Source organism: Phyllobates terribilis, unplaced genomic scaffold, assembly GCF_046119375.1.
Source record: "Phyllobates terribilis strain yellow unplaced genomic scaffold, ASM4611937v1 Scaffold_4__5_contigs__length_816908805, whole genome shotgun sequence".
NCBI lineage: Eukaryota > Metazoa > Chordata > Amphibia > Anura > Dendrobatidae > Phyllobates > Phyllobates terribilis.
The window spans coordinates 789,400,233-789,417,812 of NW_027362764.1; the positions used below are offsets into that span (position 1 = coordinate 789,400,233).

The 17,580-nt window shown below is 39.6% G+C and overlaps 1 protein-coding gene across 8 annotated transcripts in view; it reads left to right on the forward strand.

Moving 5' to 3' along the window:
* The window catches only part of ADGRB1 (adhesion G protein-coupled receptor B1), a 911,276-nt gene extending 895,662 nt beyond the window's left edge, over positions 1–15,614 (forward strand). For 7 of the 8 annotated variants that reach the window (XM_073679961.1, XM_073679962.1, XM_073679963.1 and 4 more), the window contains 3 exons: positions 8,035–8,070; positions 9,546–9,650; positions 14,608–15,614. In XM_073679961.1, coding sequence (XP_073536062.1) covers positions 8,035–8,070; positions 9,546–9,650; positions 14,608–14,805 — 339 coding nt within the window. In that variant the 3' untranslated portion in view covers positions 14,806–15,614. Of the gene's footprint in view, positions 1–8,034; positions 8,071–9,545; positions 9,651–11,752; positions 11,975–14,607 lie in introns of those variants that run through there. The other variant, XM_073679967.1, reaches the window with a different exon arrangement.
* The last annotated feature ends 1,966 nt before the right edge of the window (positions 15,615–17,580 follow it).

Below are 17,580 nucleotides of genomic sequence, written 5' to 3' on the forward strand. Positions count from 1 at the left end.
ACACTAGATGGTGGCCCGATTCGAACGCATCAGGTATTCTAGAATAGGTATGCGGCCGACCGGGCGCAATCAGCAGAGCGGTATTTAAATTTGGCGTCAAAATCGCTGATTGGTCGAGGCCGGCAACTGCGACCAATTAGCAAAGCGGTGTTAAAATTTGGCGCCTATATCGCAGATTGGTCACGGCCGGCGGTCGCGACTAATCAGCAGAGCGGGGTTTAAATTTGGCGCCAATAATGCTGATTGGTCGCGGCCAGCGAACGCGACCAGTCAGCAGAGCGGGGTTTAAATTTGGCGGCAATAATGCTGATTGGTTGCGGCCGGCGGTCGCGACCAATCAGCAGAGCGTTATTTAAATTTGGCGCCAATAATGGTGATTGGTCACGGCCGCAACTAATCAGCAGAGCGGTGTTTAAATTTGTCGCCAATAATGCTGGTTATTCGTGACCGGTAACCGCGACCAATGAGCAGAGCGGTGTTTAAATATGGCGCCAATATCGCTGATTGGTCGCGGCCGGCCACCACAACCAATCAGCGAAGCGGTGTTTAAATTTGGCGCCAATATCGCTGATTGGTCACGGCCGGTGGTTGCGACTAATCAGCAGAGCGGGGTTTAAATTTGGCGCCAATACTGCTGATTGGTCGCGTCTGGCGTCAGCGACCAATCAGCAGAGCGGCGTTTAAATTTGCCGCCGATATCGCTGATTGGTCGCGGTGGCCGGCCGTGACCAATGAGCAGAGCGGTGTTTAAATTTGCCGTCCATCTCGCTGATTGGTCGCGGCCGGCCACCGCGACCAATCAGCACAGCGGCGTTTAAATTTGCCGCTCATCTCGCTGATTGGTCGCGGCCGGCCACCGCGACCAATCAGCGTCGTATTAGTGTGGGCCCGGGAGCGGCGCTGCCTGTGCGGCTCCGTATTAGCGAGGACTGGGGAGATGAGCAGCTGCTCGCAGCAGAAGCATCCCGACCGGCGGCGCCGCTCCCCGGTCCTCCATTCACACTTGCTGTCGGGAGATCAGCGGGCCAAGCCGCTGATCTTCCGACGTTAGCCGCATGGAGGTCAGCGGCGCCGGTCGGGGTAGTTGTGCTGCTAGCGCCGCTCATCTCCCCGCTGCATCGCCGCTGACCTCCGTCCGGCAGATGAGCCGCTAACGGCCGCCATCTTTTTTCAGAAATCCCGGGGCGCTGATTGGCCGCTGCCGGACCAATGAGCGACGCGGGATTTCCTGGACAGACAGACAGACAGACAGATAGACAGACAGACAGACGGGATAAGACAATTATATATATAGATAGGAGCAGTTATATTCTTGTACATAGGAGCAGTATTATTGTAGTTATATTCTTGTACATAGGGGTAGTATTATAGCAGTTATAGTCTTGTACATAGGAGCAGTATTATAGTAGTTATATTCTTGTACATAGGGGCAGTATTATAGTAGTTATATTCTTGTACATAGGAGCAGTATTATAGTAGTTATATTCTTGTACATATGAGCAGTATTATAGCAGTTATATTCTTGTACATAGGGGCAGTATTATAGTAGTTATATTCTTGTACATAGGGGCAGTATTATAGCAGTTATAGTCTTGTACATAGGAGCAGTATTATAGTAGTTATATTCTTATACATAAGGAGCAGTATTATAGTCGTTATATTCTTGTACATAGGAGCAGTATTATAGTAGTTATATTCTTGTACATATGAGCAGTATTATAGCAGTTATATTCTTGTACATAGGGGCAGTATTATAGTAGTTATATTCTTGTACATAGGGGCAGTATTATAGTAGTTATATTCTTGTACATAGGGGGCAGTATTATAGTAGTTATATTCTTGTACATAGAGGCAGTATTATAGCAGTTATATTCTTGTACATAGGGGGCAGTATTATAGCAGTTATATTCTTGTACATAGGGGGCAGTATTATAGTAGTTATATTCTTGTACATAGGGGGCAGTATTATAGTAGTTATATTCTTGTACATAGGGGGCAGTATTATAGTAGTTATATTCTTGTACATAGCGGCAGTATTATAGCAGTTATATTCTTGTACATAGGGGGCAGTATTATAGCAGTTATATTCTTGTACATAGCAGTATTATAGTAGTTATATTCTTGTACATAGGAGCAGTATTATAGTAGTTATATTCTTGTATATAGGAGCAGTATTATAGTAGTTATATTCTTGTACATAGGAGCAGTATTATAGTAGTTATATTCTTGTACATAGGAGCAGTATTATAGTAGTAATATTCTTGTACATAGGGGCAGTATTATAGTAGTTATATTCTTGTATATAGGAGCAGTATTATAGTAGTTATATTCTTGTACATAGGGGCAGTATTATAGTAGTTAGATTCTTGTATATAGGAGCAGTATTATAGTAGTTATATTCTTGTACATAGGGGCAGTTATATTCTTTACATAGGAGCAGTATTATAGTAGTTATATTCTTGTACATAGGGGGCAGTTTTATAGTAGTTATATTCTTGTACATAGGGGGCAGTATTATAGCAGTTATATTCTTGTACATAGGGGGCAGTATTATAGCAGTTATATTCTTGTACATAGGAGCAGTATTATAGTAGTTATATTCTTGTACATAGGGGCAGTATTATAGTAGTTATATTCTTGTACATAGGGGCAGTATTATAGTAGTTATATTCTTGTACATAGAGGCAGTATTATAGTAGTTATATTCTTGTACATAGGAGGCAGTATTATAGTAGTTATATTCTTGTACATAGGGGCAGTATTATAGTAGTTATATTCTTGTACATAGGAGCAGTATTATAGTAGTTATATTATTGGACATAGGGGGCAGTATTATAGTAGTTATATTCTTGTACATAGGAGGCAGTATTATAGTAGTTATATTCTTGTACATAGGAGCAGTATTATAGTAGTTATATTCTTGTACATAGGAGCAGTATTATAGTAGTTATATTCTTGTACATAGGGGGCAGTATTATAGTAGTGATATTCTTGTACATAGGGGGCAGTATTATAGTAGTTAAATTCTTGTACATAGGGGCATTATTATAGTAGTTATATTCTTGTACACAGGGGCAGTATTATAGTAGTTATATTCTTGTACATAGGAGCAGTATTATAGTAGTTATATTCTTGTACATAGGGGCAATATTATAGTAGTTATATTCTTGTACATAGGGGCAGTAGTATAGTAGTTATATTCTTGTACATAGGGGCAGTATTATAGTAGTTATATTCTTGTACATAGGAGCAGTATTATAGTAGTTATATTCTTGCACATAGGATCAGTATTATAGTAGTTATATTCTTGTACATAGGGGCAGTATTATAGTAGTTATATTCTTGTACATAGGAGCATTATTATAGTAGTTATATTCTTGCACATAGGAGCAGTATTATAGTAGTTATATTCTTGTACATAGGGGCAGTATTATAGTAGTTATATTCTTGTACATAGGGGCAGTATTATAGTGGTTATATTCTTGTACATAGGAGCAGTATTATAGCAGTTATATTCTTGTACATAGGAGCAGTATTATAGTAGTTATAGTCTTGTACATAGGAGCAGTATTATAGTAGTTATAGTCTTGTACATAGGAGCAGTATTATAGTAGTTATATTCTTGTACATAGGGGCAGTATTATACTAGTTATATTCTTGTACATAGGAGCAGTATTATAGTAATTATATTCTTGTACATAGGGAGCAGTATTATGGTAGTTATATTCTTGTACATAGGGGCAGTATTATAGTAGTTATATTCTTGTACATAGGAGCAGTATTATAGTAGTTATAGTCTTGTACATAGGAGCAGTATTATAGTGGTTATATTCTTGTATTCTTGTACATAGGGGCAGTATTATAGTAGTTATATTCTTTTACATAGGAGCAGTATTATAGTAGTTATATTCTTATACATAGGAGCAGTATTATAGTAGTTATATTCTTGTACATAGGGGGCAGTATTATAGTAGTTATATTCTTGTACATAGGAGCAGAATTATAGTAGTTATATTCTTGTACATAGGAGTAGTATTATAGTAGTTATATTCTTGTACATAGGGGGCAGTATTATAGTAGTTATATTCTTGTACATAGGAGCAGTATTATAGTAGTTATATTCTTGTACATAGGGGGCAGTATTATAGTAGTTATATTCTTGTACGTAGGAGCAGTATTATAGTAGTTATATTCTTGTACATAGGGGGCAGTATTATAGTAGTTATATTCTCTTACATAGGAGCAGTATTATAGTAGTTATATTCCTGTACATAGGGGGTAGTATTATAGTAGTTATATTCTTGTACATAGGGAGCAGTATTATAGTAGTTAGTCTTGTACATAGGAGCAGTATTATAGTAGTTATATTAATGTACATAGGAGCAGTATTATAGTAGTTATATTCTTGTACACAGCTGCAGTATTAGGCCATGTTCACACTCAGTATTTGGTCAGAATTTTGCATCAGTATTTGTAAGCCAAAATAAGTAGTGAAACAATGAGAAGAAAAATATAGTCAAAAAACGTGCACAACTTCTGCATTTTTCACCCACTCCTGGTTATATTCTTGTGCTTGTTTTGAGCTGAAGAAGTTCCACCTGGCAAAATTTCACCTGCTTGAAACCAAAAGGGGGCACTTTATCAGTCTTTCACAACACCTCTATATACAGTAGATAACACAGGATCCACCATTCACAATAGGTGATGTTACAGCTCACCTCCTCCTGTACAATGACTGGTAACACCTCTATATACAGTAGATAACACAGGATCCACCATTCACAATAGGTGATGTCACAGCTCACCTCCTCCTCCTGTACAATGACTGATAACACCTCTATATACAGTAGATAACACAGGATCCAGCATTCACAATAGGTGATGTCACAGCTCACCTCCTCCTCGTCCTGTACAATGACTGGTAACACCTCTATATACAGTAGATAACACAGGATCCACCATTCACTATAAGTGATGTCACAGCTCACCTCCTCCTCGTCCTGTACAATGACTGATAACACCTCTATGTACAGTAGCTAACACAGGATCCACCATTCACAATAGGTGATATCACAGCTCTCCTCCTACTGTATAATGATTGATAATACCTCTATATACAGTAGATAACACAGGATCCACCATTCACAATAGGTGATGTCACAGCTCACCTCCTCCTGTACAATGACTGGTAACACCTATATATACAGTAGATAACACAGGATCCACCATTCACAATAGGTGATGTCACAGCTCACCTCCTCCTCCTGTACAATGACTGATAACACCTCTATATACAGTAGATAACACAGGATCCAGCATTCACAATAGGTGATGTCACAGCTCACCTCCTCCTCGTCCTGTACAATGACTGGTAACACCTCTATATACAGTAGATAACACAGGATCCACCATTCACTATAAGTGATGTCACAGCTCACCTCCTCCTCGTCCTGTACAATGACTGATAACACCTCTATGTACAGTAGCTAACACAGGATCCACCATTCACAATAGGTGATATCACAGCTCTCCTCCTCCTGTATAATGATTGATAATACCTCTATATACAGTAGATAACACAGGATCCACCATTCACAATAGGTGATGTCACAGCTCACCTCCTCCTGTACAATGACTGGTAACACCTATATATACAGTAGATAACACAGGATCCACCATTCACAATAGGTGATGTCACAGCTCACCTCCTCCTCCTGTACAATGACTGATAACACCTCTATATACAGTAGATAACACAGGATCCAGCATTCACAATAGGTGATGTCACAGCTCACCTCCTCCTCGTCCTGTACAATGACTGGTAACACCTCTATATACAGTAGATAACACAGGATCCACCATTCACTATAAGTGATGTCACAGCTCACCTCCTCCTCGTCCTGTACAATGACTGATAACACCTCTATGTACAGTAGCTAACACAGGATCCACCATTCACAATAGGTGATATCACAGCTCTCCTCCTCCTGTATAATGATTGATAATATCTCTATATACAGTAGATAACACAGGATCCACCATTCACAATAGGTGATGTCACAGCTCACCTCCTCCTCCTGTACAATGACTGATAACATCTCTTTATACAGTAGATAACACAGTATTCACAATAGGTGATGTCACAGCTCACCTCCTCCTCCTCCTGTACAATGAGTGATAACACCTCTATATACGGCAGATAACACAGGATCCAACATTCACAATAGGTGATGTTACAGCTCACCTCCTCCTCCTGTACAATGACTGATAACACCTCTATATACAGTAGATAACACAGGATCCAACATTCACAATAGGTGATGTCACAGCTCACCTACTCCTGTACAATGACTGATAACACCTCTATATACAGTAGATAACACAGGATCCACCATTCACAATAGGTGATGTCACAGCTCACCTCTTCCTCCTCCTGTACAATGAGTGATGACACCTATATACAGTAGATAACACAGGATCCACCATTCACAATAAGTGATATCACACCTCACCTCCTCCTACTCCTGTACAGTGACTGATAACACCTCTATATACAGTAGATAACACAGGATCCACCATGCACAATAGGTGATGTCACAGCTCATCTCCTCCTCCTCCTGTACAATGACTGATAACACCTCTATATACAGTAGATAACACAGGATCCACCATTCACAATAGGTGATGTCCCAGCTCACCTCCTCCTCCTGTACAATGACTGATAACACCTCTATATACAGTAGATAACACAGGATGCACCATTCACAATAAGTGATGTCACAGCTTACCTACTCCTGTACAATGACTGATAACACCTCTATATACAGTAGATAACACAGGATCCACCATTCACAATAAGTGATGTCACAGCTCACCTTCTCTTCCTGTACAATGACTGATAACATCTCTATATACAGTAGATAACACAGGATCCACCATTCACAATAAGTGATGTCACAGCTCACCTCCTCCTCCTGTACAATGACTGATAACACCTCTATATACAGTAGATAACACAGGATCCACCATTCACAATAGGTGATGTCACAGCTCATCTCCTCCTCCTCCTGTATGACTGATAACATCTCTATATACAGCTGATAACACAGGATCCACCATTCACAATAGGTGATGTCATAGCTCACCTCCTCCTCCTCCTGTACAATGACTGATAACATCTCTATATACAGTAGATAACACAGGTTCCACCATTCACAATAGGTGATGTCATAGCTCACCTCCTCCTCCTCCTGTACAATGACTGATAACATCTCTATATACAGTAGATAACACAGGATCCACCATTCACAATAGGTGATGTCACAGCTCACCTCCTCCTCCTGTACAATGATTGATAACACCTCTATATACAGTAGATAACACAGGATCCACCATTCACAATAGGTGATGTCATAGCTCACCTCCTCCTCCTCCTGTACAATGACTGATAACATCTCTATATACAGTAGATAACACAGGTTCCACCATTCACAATAGGTGATGTCACAGCTCACCTCCTCCTCCTCCTGTACAATGATTGATAACACCTCTATATACAGTAGATAACACAGGATCCACTATTCACAATAGGTGATGTCATAGCTCACCTCCTCCTCCTCCTGTACAATGACTGATAACACCTCTATATACAGTAGATAACACAGGATCCACCATTCACAATAGGTGATGTCACAGCTCACCTCCTCCTCCTCCTCCTGTACAATGATTGATAACACCTCTATATACAGTAGATAACACAGGATCCACCATTTTCAATAGGTGATGTCACAGCTCACCTCCTCCCCCTCCTGTAGTATAATATCGGTGATACATTCCCTTGCGCTGTGTTATCGGCAGCACATACCGCTCCTGCTCTCCGGCTTTGTCCGTACAGTAAATATAATCAATGTTATCAGCAGAAGATATTGACTGAGCTCATATTTCCATGTCACAGTTGCAGACATCGCGTCCCAGCACTGACTGCTGTAATTAATGCCTTCACACTCAGAATTTCTATTTTCTCTTCATTCACAGAGAAGAAAATCCCGGTATGCAGAATTAGACTTTGAGGTACGATTTTCCTCCTGTGTTTTATTAATTTTCCTATACGGTGTAAATATTCTGATCTTTCATGTTAGTTTTATAATACGAGATGATATGAGGTTAGGCCTCCAATGAGTCAGACTTGCTTTTTGACCCTAATAGGTTCTTGTACGTGTCAGACCTGGGGGGGGCGCTGTTTCATTGTTTTGTTTTTTATAGAAAGCATTTGTTTATGATTGTGGTGAAAATTGGTACTGCAATTACTACAGCTAAAATGTTGCAAAAAGTCATGCTAATAGGAGAAGTACATGGGCGATGCAATTTACATTCCCGATTTGTAAAACAAATTATATTAAAAATCTGAAATCACAATTTATCCTTCAATAAAGGATTTGATTACTACAAAAACTTATTAAAATTAAATTAAAATTGTCACAAGGTATAGGATCATAGAAAGGAGGGATGAACAGGAACTGTAGCTTTTTCCTTAAGGTTTATTCCCAACTTGGCAAGTTATCATGTACCCACAGGTTAGGTAACATGACTATATCTGGGGGTCTGATTTGGGGCCCTCACTGGTCTCTTAAATGGCTTGTCAGAATGGAGACGGGCAATGAATGGAGTGGTGTCCAACAGAGCATTTCAAAGCCCCTTTTTTGGGATCAGTTGGGTCCCAGAAGTCACCCCAAAGTAATCTAAATGTTCATATGATGATGTCATGTGTTTGGAAGCTTCTGATTTGGCAACATCTGAGTTAATTAGATACACACCTGTTGATATATTTTAATGCACACCTGAAACACACTGCTAACCTATCCTATGTTGATCTAGAGCTCAGATTTCCAACCAATGTTCCTTAAACCCTCAGGAATCTGCTCTCGGCCCTCATTAATATTTGCAGATAAGAGATGAGCAATTCGATTAGCTTTGCCCCAATTGTCCATATTGGTGCTCCATGGCATCCGGTTTTCACTTCTGCGCCCATCATCTTCTGGCACGTTTTAGACCTCGCAACATCATGATGTTGCTGACCCTAGAAATTAGCAGAAGAACCCATGATGCTGGGTCAAGGCTCTAGACACTGAAGTGAAGACAAGCTGCCATAGAGGATCAGACTGGATGATGGACCATTGTCCATCTTTAGTGGAGATCCCCTGGAACAAGCTTGGAGACTCTCCCAAAAGACAGGAGTTGCCAGATTGGTGTAGAGGTAGAAAATGTTCAGGAGATACTGGGAGCCAAGAGGGACACCAGCAAGACATTCTGCCTTGGCCATTGGCTTTTATCGACATGGAGTCAACAGATCTCTCCAACATATAAAATTGTAAATTGTTTGAACTTCTGAGTTTGTTGCCTTAGGAATTGGAGAAGAGGTTCCTCAGGGCTGAAAACACTTTTCAGGGACTTCCCCATAGTAATAAGGATGGGGAGACCCTTCTCTAGAACTCTACAAAATACAATAAATCTTAAGTTTTGTTTTATTGTTTTTTTTTTTTACGCAGAAAATTATGCATACCAGAAAACGCCACCAAGATATGTTCCAAGACCTAAACCGAAAGCTCCAACATTCGGAGAAAGAAAAGGAGTCTCCAACAGCAGAGAGTAAGGTACGACAGAAAATTCTGTGACCTGTGATATGAACCGAGAGGTGGTAAACAACCAAGGGGAGTAGGAAGGTAAAACGGGCTGAGATCTCTTCTATAGTGTGTCCTTTGTGTCGAAAGGAGGATCAAAGCCTTCCCACGTGACTTTTACCAAAGTCCACTATTTCTTTTCTGGTGACTAGAAAAATCCATTATACAGTCGTGGCCAAAAGTTTTGAGACTGACACAAATTTTGGTTTTCTCATTTAACTTCTTCGAGGCTTTTAAATCTTTTAGTCGCACTTTTCTTTGGTTACTGAATCACAGTTATCAGCATTTCGTAAGTTTTATACTTTTATTGAGAAATACATGAAGTTTATGTAAAGCCTCATTATTTCCAGCGCTGCCCCTTATTTCTCCAGACTTCTGGATATTGACTTCGGGGCAGATCCTGGCTGATGACCGCCCGTTCTTGTCTCATCAGAGATCAAAGTTTTCACAATTTCTGTGTTTTTGTTTGTCCACCTACTTTTTAAGCATTGACCACAAATTCTCACTGGAATTGAGATCTGGGTAGTTTCCTGACCATGGAACCAAACTAGCAATGTTTTGTTCCCCGAGCTTCTTAGTTCTCATTTTTACCTTGTGAGATGTTCTCTATACTGCTGGATAAAAGCGTCATCGCCACATTGTCCTGGATGATGGGAGAAGATGGTCTTGGAGGATGATTAGATCCCATTCAATATTCCTGGCCATGATTTCAGGCAAAATTGTGACTGAGCCTTTCCATGGATGAAAAGCCCCCACACATGAATGGTGTCAGGACACTTTACTACCAGCAGACCCAAGACTCATGACAGAGCTCACCTTTTCTTCTCCAGACAATCATTCTCCTAGATGCCCCAAAAAGTCGAAAGAGGCTTCACTAAAGAGCATAGCTGTACTCCAGTCCTCTGCAGTCCAATCCTTGTACTTCCTGCCAAATGTCACTTGTACTTGATGGTATTTTTGTAGAAAAGTGTCATCTTTACTGTCCTTATTGACACCAGACCAGGAACCAAAAAACTTCATTTCATTGTGTGTGCAGATGCCCTTAGAACTGCCTGCTGCAATTCCTAAGCAAGCTCTGCACCGAAGTTGAGCCAATCCCGTTGTTCAGTCCTTTTTAGGAGACGGGCCTAGCACCTTCTGGACTTTCTTCGGTACCCTGAAGCCTTCTTCACAGCAATTGAATTTTTTGATGATCTGATAATAATGTTGATTTAGGGGCAGTTTTACAAGCAGCAATGTCCTTGCCTGTAAACCTTTTTGATGCAAAGCAATGATGATTGCTTGTGTATCCTTGGAGGTAACCATAGTTAACAGAAGAAGACTAGGATATCATGAGCCAGCTCCTTTTTAAAGCACATAGACTTATAATTCAATCATCATGACAGAGTGATACCAGCTGCCTGGTCCTAGTAAACACTTTCTCTTGCGCTAAAGAGAAGATCACTAAAATTATGTAAGCAGTACATTTTGTGATAAGACTGAAATTCAGTGGAAATGAAGTATTTTGTGATTAATTAATTTTCATGGCAAGGAATAAATTTGCTTTTTTTTGCAATTCATCTGATCTCTCTTCATAACAATCTAGATGATGCAAATTGCCGCTATAAAAACTAAAGCAGCAAACTTTGTAAAAAAAATAAACAACTGTGTCGGTCTCTAAACTTTTGACCCCGACTGTATATTAGATAGAACTTCCTTTCATAACGTTGTGTGTTGGACAACTTACAGTTGAAACCAGAAGTTTCCATCCACTATATAAAAAGACACATATGATGTTTTTCTCAATATCAGACTTGAAATCAGAATAAACCTTTCCCGTTTTAGGTCAATTAGGATTACCATCATTTTTAAGATTTGCCAAATGCCAGAATAATGAGAGAGAGAGAATGTTATAAGGCATTTTTATTACTTACTGCAAAGTCAAAAGATTACTTTGCCTTTAAACAATTCTGGACTGCTCATATGATGATGTCATGTGTTTGGAAGCTTCTGATTTGGCAACATCTGAGTTAATTAGATACACACCTGTTGATATATTTTAATGCACACCTGAAACACACTGCTTCTTTGTGTAGCATCATGGGAAAGTCTAAAGAAATAAGCCAAGACATCAGGAAGAGAATTGTGGACTTGCACAAGTCTGGTTCATCAATTATACGCAAGTACAAACAAGATGGGAATGTCCAGCCATCATACCGCTCAGGAAGATGGGTTCTGTGTCCCAGAGATGAATGTGCTTTGATCCGACATGTGCATATCAACCCATGGACAAAAGCTGGTAAGATTGCGTCAATATTCACAGTGAAACGAGTACTGTATCAAAATGGGCTGAAGGGCCACTCTGCCAAGAAGAAGCCATTACTCCAAAAGAAATATAAAAAAGACAGACTAATGTTTGCAGATGCACACAGGAACAAAGACCTTAATTTTTGGAGACATGTCCTGTGGTCTGATAAAACTAAAATTTAACTTTTTGGACATAATAACCATCATTACAATTGGAGGAAAAAGGGAGAAGCTTGGAAGCCTAAAAACACCACCCCAACTGTGAAACACGGGGGTGGCAGCATCATGTTGAGGGGTTGTTTTGCTGCAGGAGGGACTGGTGCACTTTACAAAATAGATGGCACCATGAGAAAGGAAGATTATGTGGCAATACTGAAGCAACATCTCAATACATCAGCCAGGAAGTTAAAGCTTGAGCGGCAATGGGTCTTCCAAATGGACAATGTCCCGAAGCATACTGGCAAAATGGTAACAAAGTCCATGTTTTGGAGTGGCCACCACAAAGCCCTGATCTCAATCCTATTGAAAATTTATAGGCAAAGTTGAAAAGGCTGCGAGCAAAGCGACCTCCAAACCTGGATCAGTTACACCAGTTTTGTCAGGAAGAATCGGCCCAAATTCTGACCAACTATTGTGAGAAGTTTGTGGAAGGAGATCACAAACATTTCACCCAAGTCATTCAGTGTAAGGGCGATGGTACCAAATACTAATGACATGTATGGAAACTTTTGACTTTGCAGTAAGTAATAAAAATGTCTTAAAACATTCTCTCTCTCTCATTATTCTGTCATTTGGCAAATATTAAACATTATGGTATAATCCTAATTGACTTAAAACGGGAAAGATTTATTCTGATTTCATGTCAGATATTGAGAAAAACATTCAGATGTGTCTTTTTATATAGTGAATGGAACAGTATCTATCCAAACTTTTCAATCTTTCAGGTATCTTTTGAGATGTTGGCTGTTATGAATCTTTGAATGTTCTGTTCTGTTGAAACCTGCATAAGACATCCATTTCGTGGCTCACTTAGCATCCGTAATTCTGCATCCCGAAAACCAGTGCTGATGTATAATGCTGGTGCCAGCTGTTTCCATAATCGTATGCCAGACCACACAGTCGGAGGATAACAGGCTAAAAGCTTATTTACTTGATAATCCTCCAAAGCAACCAAGTTAAAGTGGCGCGATCCCGTCTCTTGGCTCAGGTGGCTGAATGAAACTAAGTTATCCTACATGTGCATCTGAATGCACGGAAAAGCTTAATAATTAGGACACATATTTCTTATGAAACCTTTTAGTGTTGATATTAGAAAAAGAGACCAATGGAAAGAAGGGAAAATATAATATCTGCAAACCTTACAAGTTGCAAAGTCAGGAGAAGTAAACTTTACATACAAAGTTGTCTTGGTCTTCTTGAAAGATACTGGTTCCTTATGGAGATCCAGCTGACGTATAGAATTTTTCAGGCAACACTTTTTGGGGAAAAGTATATGAATTAGCTCTCCTCCATAAGGAAGAACTCTGTTCCTTTAGTGCCACCAGCACTTAGTTACCCTATAAATCCCATTAAAGAGCCTTAAAACATGACTTAGGATATTAGTCAAACTGTCTTTGAGTTCTTGCTCCTCATCAGGTTGGGTACTGGTTGGCTGGCTGAGATGCCTTTGTTGCTGCTGCTTCTTGCATAGATCCGGCTGGTGGTGTTGATGCTTTTTATGATCATCCACCATAAGTCAATTGATGTCCACCAAAGAACTTTTTACAAAGAAAGATGTGACCTCCCCTAGTAAAATATCAAGTGACAGTATCACCAATAGTCATGGCTTGCTGTAGGAGATGCCTCTGGACCTAATAGCCTGGCCACTTTGAGGCTACAATTAAGATCTTATATTTGGTGCCCAAAACCAAACCAACCAACCTAAAGTTTGACCCTACTGTCACCTTTCTGTATCTTGAAAGAGACTTTTCAACTTGATAAAATAAAGAGCCCTGGTTTATGATATAAAGAGATAAGCCAATGTATCAGATGAGTGAATCAGCTAAAAATTTCGAATTTTCTCAAAATTGGTCCATAAATATAATTTGTATTGAATTTACTTGATGTGAGTCAAATGAGTCTCGATTTCTGTTAAAAAGCCATTTATTATGCTCGGAGGTATCTCAACCATAAGGCATACTAAACACTTGAGCCAGGAAGGAATTCAAAACCCCACCAAAAAATCTTCCACCTAGCCTTTCACCTGTCCCTGCCATCACATCTCCACACCGTCCTACACTGGCTTCCAAGACCTCTACTACCCTAGGAGGCCAGTCTCTTCATCTCCCATAGCCAGAGCGTCTGGTGGCAGCTATGCCTCGATGCACGTCATGAGCTGCGTCAACTGAGAAAGGTGAAGGGTTGGGCTAGTATGAGTCTTTATTGTTTTGTTTTTTTACCCCTTGACTCCTCATATTAATCCAACCAAAATGGCGGTCAACCGGTAAATTCTTGTGAATTCCCAAAAACTCGGCTTCGCTACATTTCCCAAATTTTGGGAAATTCTAAAAGAATTCAATTAGTTTAGAATTGATTCGCTCATCTCTGTAATGTTTCCATTGATCTACCTTTCATGTATTAATCCGAACTTCAAAATGTCTTACAGATAGAAAAACAGCAGACGCCTAGCAAGAGGTCATGGGAAGGAATGAGGAAGATTCAGTCGCCACCATCTTGGGTTAAAAAGGACATGGAACCTGTGTCCCCTTCTCCCTTAGAACTAAAGACTGTGGAATGGGAGAAAACGGGCGCGACGATACCCCTTGTTGGACAAGACATAATTGACCTTCAGACTGAGGTCTGAAGCTTGAGGAAAAGACTTCTTTTTATTTTTAAAGAATATGATTCCATATAAAACGGAGAGATTGTTTGGTTTCTTTTGAAACCTTGTTAAAGTACTTTTTTGCATTGTTCTCAGAAGGGGAAATTCCGTTAGACTCTTAGAGGTAGGCGCGACGTGCTCTCTCCCGGGTATGGCAGAAAAGATGTCGTAGACGAGAGGTCAGACCATAAACGGGAGCCAGTGGAAACCAACTGGGAAAGAGTCATCGACCTGCAAGTGGAGATCACACCGAGGAATCATCGAGGTTGGCTGGCGATTCTTTACAATGACACTTAGCTTCCGATAGATAATTAACAATTATATAGTACTCTGGTGTATTATATAAGAGCTCTGGGACCGGCCATTATAGAATCCAAGGATTCTTCAGTGGTGTAATACCTTGCTCGATGTCTCAATTAAAGTATTGTTTAGGTCCAATTCAACAATGTCTGCCAGAGCTGGCCCAGCGCAGTGGGTAGTAGCCAAAGCAAATCCAATCCCGGTCAATCTTGACTAGTTTGAGTAGATAGAACCAAATGAAATGAACCCCAACAGAGTGCCATAGAGCGAGTGAAGAGTATATATTGAATGGAAGTCCTTGACTGTTAAAGAAAACCCTATAAGATTACCTTCTGATTACCCAATCTTCATCTTCTGCTCAGTCAAGCAGGCGTTTTGGTATATGAAGAGAAATGTTAATATATCTAGTTTTGTAAAAATGCCTTGTGGGACTTGACAGACTGCATAGAAACATTAGCTATGAAGATCCAATAAAGTGTTCCCAAACTTTAGAGCACTTGTTTCTTTTGCTCTTCTCCTTTTTTTCGAGAACCTTTCCATTTGACACAAGGCTCCAGAATGGCTACACGTACCCAAAAGTTTTCCCTCCGATGGCCATCGGGCTTCGTAAGACGACTCTCGGAGGCCGCTCTATTCCATGTAGTTCTGTTTTGGAGTTTCCAGAGCAAAGGTGCAATCTGAGACCACCGTGGGGGAATGGGGGGCGGGGGGGAGGGTTTTGTCAATGGGAAAAAGATGCATCAATGAATCTTAAAGCAAAGTTGCTTGATATGCAAGCATTTTATTTTTCTTTTGGCGCCAGTGTTATTTTATTTTTTTATTTTAATTTTTTTTTTTAAATGACATTTCTCTTGTCATTAACTGTATAGTAAATCAATAAATGTTTAAAGAATTTAAAAAAACAAAACAAAATCCAAAATAGTAAATAAAAGAGATAAAAGATTACTTAAAACTGTGATGTAATTGTCAGATTTTAGATTATATATTCGAAGAGAAAGCACAAAGGCCTCTGGTGCCGTGTTGTATAATATTGTAATTATTATAATTACACATAATGAATTTTACCATATAAATATCTTTATACTGTGTTTTAATTTTTTTTTTTTTAACACTCAGACCCCTCCAGCCCCCCCAAAGTCATCAAGCCTCCGCACATTAGCAGTGTTATGTAATAACTTACTTATGTCTTTGTTTAATAACTGTTAAGATTCAGGTTTACTTTTGTTTTGTTTCATTTTTCTAGTTTTTCTTCTTTTCTTTTTATATATATATTTTTTTATAGTTTTTTGCCCGAATCCTCTGCCTGTTGTTTTTTTTTTTTTTTTGTTCTTTTATTTTTCCCAATCTGTGTTTGTCAGTTTTTTTGTACAGTTTTCAGAGCACAAATGAATGTGTTTTATTTCTAATAAAAAGTGTAAACTACGCTCTAGTTTTCCTGCTCTCTAAATCGATTATGATTTTCCAAAAAGAAAAAAAAAAAAGGTCTACAGTGGCCACCGTTCAAAAAGACCGCATACAGAAGAATGGATTTTCCCAGGACACCTACGCACTCCCATCAAAGTTTTTATCCTCTTAATATATTGCAGTCATCATATTATATAGCACGGTGTACTTACAATTGCTCATTTTCCCTTTCTACCCAGCTAATTCTTCTCTTTTCTCTGCTAGTTCCTTCCCTGCATGACTCATCATTAGAACTACAAGTCTTTATCACTGCAACGTCCCTGGCAGCCCAGCTTCAACTCCTAACCCAGCCGCTCCTCTCCATCCCCAAGCCAAGGATTTTGCAGTAATGTAGAATTGTAGTTCTAACGATGACTCATTTAGGGAAAAGAGGCTTCCTGTATCTACATAGAGCTTAGAAGGATTCAGCTGGTCAGTTTTTAATCACGTGATGCCATAGACCTAATGGAAAAGAGAAGAACTAGCTGAGTAGAAAGGCAAAATGAGCAATTGTAAGTACACAATGCTGTATAATATGATGATTGCAGTATACTAAGAGGATAAACGTTTTGATGAGAGGAGGAGGAGTGCTTCTTTAATTCTCCTTACATTGAATTTTGGAATAACCGCGTTGCCACCAGAAATAGAGAAGAAAGTGGTCAGGGCTCCAAACTACCTGTTATTTCCACACAACTCCATGTTGTGCATTCGGTAGGCACCTGATGAAGACTAATATTTTTTTTTTCAACCCCAGCAACCAGAGAAGATAAAATCTTTTGACATTTGAATTTGCTAAATTTTCTAGGAAATTGAATTTGCGGGGAATCTTTTTGCATCAACTCAATAGTAGACAAAACCTCCAATTGCTCTGTAAAAACATGATTGGCACTACTGTGCTTTCCTCATACATCAATCGTCTTCACTGCTGTGCTGTCACACACTATATGTACAGTTTCTTCAGTGTTTTATGATTTTCTGGCCTTTCTTTCCCTGTTTATAAGCTGAGAGCTGTGA